Below are 10,702 nucleotides of genomic sequence, written 5' to 3'. Positions count from 1 at the left end.
AACACCCACATCTTGAACAATCTGATGGTAGAGAGAAGTGAGTTAGAAACGTGTTAGAAACATGTGGTTAAGTAATGGAAGTACACCCTTACTGTGCTTCCAACTATTTTACTATCAGTGAAAGTCCTATATGTATGAAGTGTACAGGTACAGTATGTATCAGAAAGCAGGTGTGTTGTTTTGTCTGTCACACAACCTCACAGGGCCAGTGCAGGCTTGCTTGCAGGGGAGGTGCCACACCCACACTGCTCCAGCTGATTTCACAGTTTTCTCCTCTGGCTCTGTCCTGTTAATACCATTTTTAAACACCAGTGTCTTTTGTAGAGATTCTCAATTCTTAACTCCCCCATACTCCCCGTCTTCAAATGAGTGCAGTGACTCTGATTGGTGCAGGGCTGAGTATGTATGAACTTTTGACTCAGGAGTTTCTATACAAATATTGTTAATTCGTACATACCATTACCAATACATTATTTTGTGAAATAAAGAGCTTTTTTATTTATGTATTTCACTGATAGCTATACTATTATGTGTTAAAAAAAGAAATATACATTAAATTAAAATGATTATTTCCATGGACATATTTGATGGCCATCCTGCCCTGACATTTGGCCACTTTTGCCCTAAAAAACTAAAACAAGACATGACACAGTCATGTATACCAGCTAGCTGCACACTTTGTTTTGCCCCGATCCAATCTTTTTTCTCTCTGTGAGAACTGTGTGCACGTGCGTGCGTGCGTGCGTGTGTGTTCTGTGTATGCACGGCTTGTTTTCATAGACCTGGTCGGTTATTTCTCTCGCAGAATCTGGCAACACTGCTAGGGTTCTGATACCACCATAGCATGGGAGGACGAGACCGCCGTATGCCTGCGGTAAAAGTAACTATAAAGTACATTTACTCAAGTACTGTACTTAAGCACAATTTTGAGGTATTTTTTACTTTCCTGGAGTATTTCCAATTAACTTTCACTTAAGTAAAAAAAGATAATAGTACTTTTTAAGCCACTGCTCGTCTGTGATTACTCTGTTGGGGCGGGGGGAGCAATATGGATACCGCTGTGATTTTAGCAATAAATAAGGTGGCTATTTTCAAATAGCCGTAGCCTAGTCGCTTCTTTTGGGCTTGTTTTCATAGACCTGGTTGCTTATTTCTCTCGCAGAATATGGCAACACTGCTGAGCTATTATAATGCCATAGCATGGGAGGACGAGACCGCCGTTCAGAGTATGGGATGTCTCCCCATTGGCTTAAAGGACGGCCAATGATCGAAAACATGTTGTATAGGTGTTGAATAGTGCTTTGTTTGTTCCTAGACCGGCTGCTCTTCGAGCTAAATGGTAAAAAAGTGTGTCCGTGCCCCTAAAATTATGGAATTACAGGCCTGCTTTGGTGTGTTTGGTATGGGATGGAGTGGAGAGAACGAAGGTGGCGAGGAATTCTGCATCAAGATGTTGAGGCAAAACAAAGTCACAGGCATGTTGTATTTCTGAGATAGAAGTTTTATTACATGACCAGTATAGTTCTCCAGACCATCGTTATATTGCACAGTACTCACAACAGCATAATACAGCATGAAGGGCCATTTTGACTCTATAATATTCAGCTTGTCAAAACATGTAAGGCCAATGATGATCATCAGCATGTTGTGCATCACGTGCACACGCTAGTCTGTTAGGCTAATACAGTGAATGGAAAGACAGTAAGGCTGTACCTAGCAGTATATGAAGACATTTCACTTAATGACAATGAATGTAAAACAACAAAGCAGTGGTGGGAAAAGTACTCACATTTCTTACTTAAAGGGATATTTAAGTAGGCCATTACACTCGTATGACGGGATACGAGCGCGATACAGTAACAGGCTCTGTTAATAATAACCATGATACTTCATGTTATTATTCATACTGTACTGTACTGTGTGTTATTCTTTAGTGTCAGGGCTAGTCTTCTTGGTCTCGTTCTCCGGGATGTCGGTGACCGTGATCGTGATGTCAACATCAGAAGGAGCTCTGCTTGGCGACGCAGGATGGGGGCCTGCAGGAAAGAACGCAGTTTAACCCATTGGTTCTCAAAGGGGGGGGGGGGGGGGGGGGTCGCCAGCTAAATGTCTTATCATAGCTTTTAGTGGTGGAAGAAATACTCAGATATTTTAGTAGCAATACCACAATATAAAATTACTCTGTTAGAAGTAAAAGGCCTGCATGTTCAGAATGTTACTTGAGAAAAGGAAAAAAGTATTGGCATCAAAATATACGTCCCAAAGTAAAATGTTTGAAAATAGCAGATCTACAAGCAGATCTACAAGCTCATCTACAAGCAGATCTACAAGCAGATCTACAAGCAGATTGCATGGCGACGTGTTGTGAGCTTGTAGATCGGCTATTTTCAAATATTTTATAATAATTATAATATATTCTGTTTACTAAAGAGCTGGAGAGACCCTTGTGACCGAACAAACGCTCTGTAGCAATGATTACTATCAGAATATAGTACTTAACATTTTTAACAAACAAAAAATATCACTTACCCTACCTTTAATTTACGAGAAAAAAAACACAGGTTTGACGAAATGTTGTCGAACCCCAACAGTTGTAAAATACGTACTTGGAACCTCTGGGTCATCAGACCCATTCACAGATGGGGAAGGGTCCGATTTAGTGTCAGGGTCAGAAGGCACACGGCCTATTAGGGGAAAGAGAAAGAGAAAGTACAGTACTTGAGTAAATTGACTTAGTTACTTTCCACCACTGTACTCAACCGAACCCAAACAGCCTAACAGTGACACAACAAACACAGTCGAAGCTCCTAAAATACGTACCGCATGATGGATAGAAAAGCCAAGGCTGTTCCTCACAGCAGGGGGCAGGGTCTAGAGAGGAAAGAGTCCAAACTGTTAGCTTTCAGGAAATGGGGAAAAATAATTCCTCCAGTGGATCCAATGTAGTTATTATTTAGTCACAAGCTCTTCTTAATACTTTTCATTGGTTCAACATTTATAAAACCCACACACACGCTTAAAGGGATAGTTCACCCAAAACATTACTTTTTTCCTATCGATGGTCATCAAACTATTGGCTTAGGAATGTGACAAAAACTAATGTACTAAATCTATGGATTCAAGTCTCCATGAGGTGACTAATCGGTAGAAAATAAGTCATTTTGGGGGTGAACTATCTCTTTAACCACTTTCACATTCACTTAAAAAATAGCAGATCTACAAGCGCCACATCGATTGTAGATCAGCGTTTTTTGCTACTTTTGTGTGACACTGTAGTTAGTATGACAAAGTAAGGCATTCATTTACAAGAAAAGTTGTTAAATACGTACCTTTAGGATGCGTGCATGGAGGTTCATAATACTGGCCTGGAGGAAAGACAGCAGTTAAAAAACACAATTTAGTAGATGCGTGCTGGTGTCACCACGCACTGAAAATAATAGATCTGCAAGCTCAAAACACTTCACACTGCTTTTGAGTGTCTTATAAGCTTCGAACACAATTGAGTGTGTGCTGTGTACATCTGAAGGTGTAAAATGCTTACCGTTGCTGTTGCTAATGCTGATGATAGACTGATGTCCAATCCTGAGTGACAGAGGTTATACACTGTTAGATTTCACAACCAGCAGCATTAAAAAAGGTCAATGGTGCATTTATATTGCGAAGGAAACCATGCAAGGCACCAGCCTGGGAGCAGTTTAGGGGTTCCGTGTCTTGCTCAAGGACACCTTTGCTCTACCTCCTGAGCTACTACCGCCCAAATGGTTCAAATGTGACCAAAATGTCAGCTATATTGTTGGTTAAAATAGAGCCTTGTTGTCAATAGTCTTATAGCCAGGCGATCGGATCTCTCCACCCCAGAAACCCCAGGCGGAGATCTCTGGAAGTCTGGCTATATGTGATACTATGTTGTCACACACGTACACAATGTTTTAGCAGGTGCTTTTGTAATGAGTAGCACTGCCTAAAGATCATAAGCCTAACATCTCCCGGGGCAGATGGGGGGATTCCCGTTTGGTGTGAGCGGTCGGTATATGGTCTTCCTACGCAGGAGGACTGGGTTTTTTTTAGTACATGTTTTCAACTTCTTTGTTTACTGCATTGGCTCACAACATGGCGGCCCCCACCATTGAGTTCAGTGGACAGGTGGCGCCATCTTGTGAGGTTCGCCGTTATTACTTCCAATGGTGTGACGTCACGTCGCCCACCACCCCATGTGATACGATATGTATCTCTGGGACTTCAATCTAAACTGTAAAACCCTCCGTGGTAATTTAACTTTGAAACTGAACAAAATGGAGCCAAACGGACCCGTAAGCGCACTCTCAGAGTTACAGATCCTTAAGGGTTTTTTTTTGGTTCCTAACTATCAATCATTTACCTGGGCCCCCCCCCCCCCATGGGACCCCACGTTGAGAACCAGTGGTCCATTGAACATCGTTAACCATTTAAATTCCAGGCCAGGCATTCACCTCCCCTCCTCTCCCTCCAGGAGTTTCCCGTAGGTGGCGATCTCTATGTCCAGGGCCAGCTTGGCGTTCATCAAGTTCTGGTAGATTTTCATCTGTTTGGCCATGTTGTATCTGTCGGTCTGCAGACCCTTCTGAAGTTCCTCGATGCGTGTTTGTGCGTCCTTCACCGCTTTCTTGCCGCTCTCCTCTGCCTCTGAGATCTTGTCGCCCACCTTCTTACACTGAGGACATTGGAGATGCAACGGTGCAACGGTTAATCGAAAGAATCAATTTAATCGATTACAAAAGAAATATGAATAATCGATAATTGAATTCAAATAATCTATGGATTAAAGGATTGTTGGGAAATGTACTTGTTTCTATGTTAGTAGAAACACCAATACTGCAATATCAAAATACTCTGTTACAAGCAAAAGTGTAGAATTCAAAATGTACTTGAGTAAAAGTACAAAAGTATTGGCATCAAAATGTACTTAAAGTACCAAAAGTAAAAGTACTCAAATATTTGAAAATGGCAGATCTACAAGCTTTTCAAATAGCCTATGTATAAAATAAAGTGGTTAATGTATGTTTTATAATATAATAATTTATATTTCAAAAGTAACTAGTAACTAAAGTTTTCAAATAATTGTAGTAGTATTGGGAATTGGAAATACTCAAGTAAAGTACAAATACTTCAAAATTGTACTTAAGTACAGTACTTAAGTAAATGTACCTAGTTACTTTCCACCACTGTCCTGTACACAAGACATAACAATAAAGAACTTTGAACCCTTGACACCGTGAAGTCGTGTGACATAAAAAACAAATACAGACTAAAGGGCCATTCACACCATGATACCAAGCACTATAACTATAACTAATTTATAAAGATATCGTTTTTTAAATAGTTCCAACAAACCAAACAAAGACAATGGTGAACTAAATAGATTATAGTTATAGTTCAGTTGTTCAGATACCAATACGGAAAAGCTGCCGATACTCCCTAAAATGCTGATATAGGTATTGTGAAGGAAAAAAATGGTATTGATACATTTCTAGTTATAGTTACAGTGCTTGGTGGGAAAGGCCCTTAACCGTATGCATATACTGTATGATTTGATCACATCCCTGTCACTACTCCCATGTTAATCATCAACATCATCAACACAAGCATCATTCAGTGGCGTGTACGGTACTCACCTGGACCTCCACATATTTGATATCGTTCTCCTTACGCTTGATCTGGTATTTGATCTCCTCGATCTCCCTCGTGGTTTCACTAAGTTGACCGTCGGTCTTGACGGTCGTGGAGGTAATCTGGTCAAACTGGTGCGGGCAGGGGATTGAGTAGAGGAAGTATAGAGGAGGTTTAGTTGGTTACTACTAGTCTACACACACCTGAGGTTTGTGTAAAAAAAAAAGGTACAAACAACACAAAAAACCTCACATCGGCTATTTTCACTGCATTTGAAACAGGGCTTAAGTGGTTAATTCACAACATATTTGTGTATAAGTTCCTAAGAAATGTAGTGGAGTCAAAAGTACAATATTTCTATTTGAAATGTAGCGGAGTGAATGTCATGCCAAAATGTGCTTTAGTAAAGTACTCCAGTAAATGTACTTAGTAACTGTCCACCATTGCTCTTCTCCTCACCTTGACCTTGTACCAGCTCTCGACTTCCGTGCGGCTATGTGCGGCGATCTCCTCGTACTGGACCTTGACTTCGGACACGATCTGGTCGATGTTCAGACCGCGGGAGTTGTCCATCTGGACGACCACGGACAGGCCCTTCAGGTGCTCCTTCAGCTCACACAGTTCCTGTGGCAAAACCAACAACGTTGTGAGCAGTGGTGGGAAAGGTACTAAAATGGTTTACTTAAGTAAAAGTATCAATGCTGCAATGTAGAAGTAGCCTACTCTTTTACGAAGTGAAAGTCCGGAATAAGTAGTGAAGTAAAAGTACAACATTTGCCTCTGAGATGTAGTGGAGTAGAAGTTAAAGTATAGACAATTGGAAATACTCCAGTAAAGTAAAAGAACCTCAAAACTGTACTTAAGTACAGTACTTCAATACATGTACTTAGTTACTTTACGCCACTGGTGAATTGTGTAAAGATGCTTTACCATGTCATAGAGTGTCCTGAAGATTTTGATATCCTCCATCAGACTAGTGACCTTCACCTCCCGTTCCACCTGGGCCATATAGTCCTTATCCACTTCCTAGAAGAAGACACCATTTCATCAGATGAATATGTGTTACATCAGGGGTGGGAAACTTTGATGATGGAGAGGGCCACTATATTTCCACACTCATCAAAAATAGCAAAAATAGCAGATATACAAGCTCAACGCATTTTGAGCTTGTTGTTTGAGCTTGTTGTTTTTGCTATTTTTTTAATTGGAATCCTGTTTTTTTTTGTTGCTATTTTTCTTTCAAATGCATTTAGTTATACTTATGTTAACTTTATGAACTTCAATAAAAATACATTGGACATAAAAAAGACAATAGAATATTATTACTAGTCATTAAGCTACTAATATAGACTGAAGTAATTAAAGCGGGTCATGTTTGCATGTTTGGAATTGTAACAGCTGAAATCAATAATCTATCAGTATTCCGATATAAACCTGCAGGCTGCATTAAATGAAGGTCGGGGGCCGCATGTGGGCCCCGGGCCACCAGTTGCCCATTTATGTGTTACATACATATACATCATGTCACACTTTTTTGCTGTGATGGTGTCTGTCACATTTTATGTGAGTTGATTGACTCAGTGGTTCTCAATCTTTTTCATGTCAAGGACCCCCAAGAAGATTTATGTTTGAAAATTAAAAATTATTCAAAATGTCAAGAATTTATTTTCCAAAAGAGCAGATGTACAGTACACGCTCGCAGCACGGCACAAAGTGATTTTTAGGTTAAAGTGGTTAAAATAATTGTGATGCTCCATTAACACATTTAGCTGGGGCCCCCTGGAAACCCCCCCCCCCCAAGGACCCCTGGGGGTCCCACTTTGAGAAACAATGGGTTAATAAACATTGCAAACGACACACAGTAAAATCCTCAGTTTTAATTTGAACCCAGAGAATGTAAAAATGTATGCAAATAGATCTATTTTTTTACACTATGCAGATATTTGAATCTTTCCTCTCAATGAAAATTGTCTGCTTGTTGAGGTTAAGAAAGTGGTTTAGCTGTTATATAACTAATGCACTTTCCAGTACTGTATAACAATGATTACCTTTTTAAGCTTTTCAAACTCTTCCTCTTTTTTTGCCCTCTTGATGACCTCCTCCTTATACCTGAAACCAGACACAGGAAAACAAAAACACACCTGTTAGTGTCATATTTACTTACATTTATGTGACTAAGAATAACGTTACAAACATACAATTCTGTATATATGTATTTCAAAGCGAACATTTTTAACTCAAATCTTTGCTTCTGGGGGATTCTACAAATGTCTTAACAGTTTTTTGAAAAAAACGTATGTCTTGGAATCCACCCTGGAAGATGGCAGGTTTCTGAACCGTTCACACTTCACAGCCCTCCTCTGAGACAGAGGGAGTAAAACACAAATGGTACCAAGTGAAGATAAGCAGTGGTGGAAAAAGTACTCAAATGTTTTACTTAAGTAAAAGTGTCAATACTGCAATGCAGAAATACTCTGTTACAAGTAAAAGTCCGGTATTCAGTACAAAAATATTGGCATCAAAATGTACTTAAAGTACCAAAAGTAAAAGTACTCATTATGCAGGGTTATCACAAGTTTTCAAAAATCTTTTTAAAATAGCATATCTACACACAATGTGTCGCATCGTGACCCACTGTGAGCTTGTAGATCGGCTATTTTCAAATGGCCAAAATAACATAGAGGGCTGAAGTGGTTACTGTATGGTTTGTATTAACAATCTAAATCTACAAAGTAACTAGTAAATTGTATACAAATAATTGTAGTGGAGTAAAAGTACAATATTCGCCTCTGAGATGTAGTGGAGTAAAAGTAAAACTGGCTCAAAATTGTTCTTAAGCACAGTACTTGAGTAAATGTACTTAGTTACTTTACACCACTGAAGATACAGTTGAAAATGGGGTGAAGTGCTCCCTTTCTTACTTTTTCTCGTAGTCTTCCGCACTCTTGTTAATGCTGAGGCTCTCCAGGTCCAGCCTGCTCCTGTGCTCCCTGACCATGTCCAGCTTGCTTTTCAGGGTGGAGATGTAGACCTTCTTGGTGGGCTCGATGTCGGACGAGGCAGTGTCCAGCTCCTGCAGCAGCTTCCATTTGGTCTCCAGCTCCTTGTTCCTCTTCTCTAATTCAGGAAAATCCTGGAAAAACACAAACAAACAAACAAACAAACAGTGGTGGTAAAAGTTACTCAAATGTTTTACTTAAGTGAAAGTATCAATACTGCCGGGTAGAAGTACTCTGTTACAAGTAAAAGTCCGGAATTAAAAATTTACTTGAGCGAAATTACAAAAGTTTTGGTATCAAAATGTACTTAAAGTACCAAAATGTTTGAAAATAGCATATCTACAAGCTCATATGTACAAGCTCACAACGCGTTGCGGTGCGATGCATTGTGAGCTTGTAGATCAGCTATACTTGACCATAAATCGATGCACAAATCGACATTCAACTTTCTCAACTCGTGATAACATCGGTGGAACAGGCCTCTTACATTAACAATTAATCCAAGAAATTCGCTGTTGAGTTTCCCGATCTTGTCCTTCTCGCCCTCGTGGAGAGTTTTTTGGGCTTCGTCCAAGTCCAAGTTGAGCGGCGTCAGTAGGGTACGGTCGACCGATACAGGAGTGATGTGACACCCAATGTAGGGTCCACAGCTGACCTTGGTCCTGTTCAAGGACCCCAGAGACATACTACTGAAACCCGCTGCCCTGTACAGGCCGCTGCCGCTGCGCTGGTTCCCTTTGGAACACATGGTTGGTTGGTTGGTGGTCGTGGTGTGTGGTGCTGCTGGAGAAAGAGTCCCTGTTTGTGTGGAGAGAGGATAGAGTGTAGGTGAGAGCTGTCCTCTTTTATACACACAACACAGGGTGTGGCATTATGGTGAAGGTACGGTATGTGGCCCACCAATGTGGAGGAACCTGTCAGTCACATACCACTCATGGGTGGTAAGTGGCCCACCAATGTGGAAGAACCAGTCGGTTTGTCACATACCACCCATGGGTCAGCTGTCTGGCCCCCAGCTACCCATCGCTCTACAAACAGGTTGCATTGTTCCTGCCGCGGGCCAGAAGGAATTTAACCACAGGTGTTTCCCAAAACCACTTAAGCCCTATTTCAAAAACAGTGAAAATATCTGCATATCGGCTATTTTCAATATATCTTAAAACAAATAATAATTAACTATAATATTTATTTTTTTTCAATTGTAGGACACATAAAAAAAAGAAGAAAGATTTAATCTAATTTTGGGAAACATTGATGTAACCAACATAGACTGAATTCTACATCACTCGCTCATCACTTCGTCTCTCTTACAGTAAAATCCTCAACATTAATTTAACTCTGATGGTACAAAATGTAACCAAAAGGATCCTTAGGGGTCTATTTGGTTACATTTGTACACTCTCTGAGTTATAAACGGATGAATTAAGTTAATGTGACGCAAACAAAATGTATGGTAACATTTATGTAATATAAAGTGGGGTCCACGCGCATATGGTGGACTTTTTTCCACCACCTGGTTTTTATAATTCCTTGAAGTCTGTATTTTAAGATTCTGCCAGGTAACAGGCTGGAATAATGTCCCATGGGGTCATTTTAACCCTTTATTACACATTATCCTGAACCCAAACCAGAAAATGGAAAAAATAGAAAAGAGCGCAACCTTTGAAGGAAACAACCTACAGAGACAAATTATTTTCCCCCTACAATTTGGACCCAAGGAATTGTGTGTGTGTGTGTGTGTGTGTGTGTGTGTGTGTGTGTGTGTGTGTGTGTGTGTGTGTGCGTGTGTGTGCGTGCGTGCGTGCGTGCGTGCGTGCGTGCGTGCGTGCGTGCGTGTAGTGTGTGTGTGTGTGTGTGTGTGTGTGTGTGTGTGTGTGTGTGTGTGTGTGTGTGTGTGTGTGTGTGTGTGTGTGTGTGTGTGTGTGTGTGTGTGTGTGTGTGATAGAGCACTGCCTTCCAAGTAGGCTATGAAGGCTTACTTTAAGGCTCCTAGAATCTCCAAGAGAGAACTTTCAACTATATCAGGCACTTCTCCTGTGGAACCATCTTCGAGGTTT

General features: G+C 40.6%; 1 protein-coding gene across 1 annotated transcript; it reads right to left on the bottom strand.

The window, feature by feature from the left end:
* Positions 1 to 1,923: 1,923 nt before the first annotated feature.
* LOC311057193 (keratin, type II cytoskeletal cochleal-like) lies at positions 1,924 to 9,581 on the bottom strand (the record flags this gene model as incomplete). Its single annotated transcript, XM_084074143.1, has 13 exons — positions 1,924 to 2,036; positions 2,607 to 2,684; positions 2,821 to 2,871; positions 3,330 to 3,365; positions 3,542 to 3,582; positions 4,470 to 4,690; positions 5,652 to 5,777; positions 6,106 to 6,270; positions 6,577 to 6,672; positions 7,695 to 7,755; positions 8,568 to 8,779; positions 9,133 to 9,443; positions 9,575 to 9,581. The coding sequence occupies 13 exons, from the start codon at positions 9,579 to 9,581 to the stop codon at positions 1,924 to 1,926; spliced, it is 1,518 nt and encodes a 505-aa protein (XP_083930269.1).
* Between the last annotated feature and the right edge of the window lie 1,121 nt (positions 9,582 to 10,702).

This window comes from Gymnoscopelus microlampas (genome assembly GCF_963454915.1).
Source record: "Gymnoscopelus microlampas genome assembly, chromosome: 12".
Lineage (NCBI taxonomy): Eukaryota > Metazoa > Chordata > Actinopteri > Myctophiformes > Myctophidae > Gymnoscopelus > Gymnoscopelus microlampas.
The sequence above is the reverse complement of the archived record's forward strand: the minus strand, read 5'-3'. Positions and strand labels throughout refer to the sequence as shown.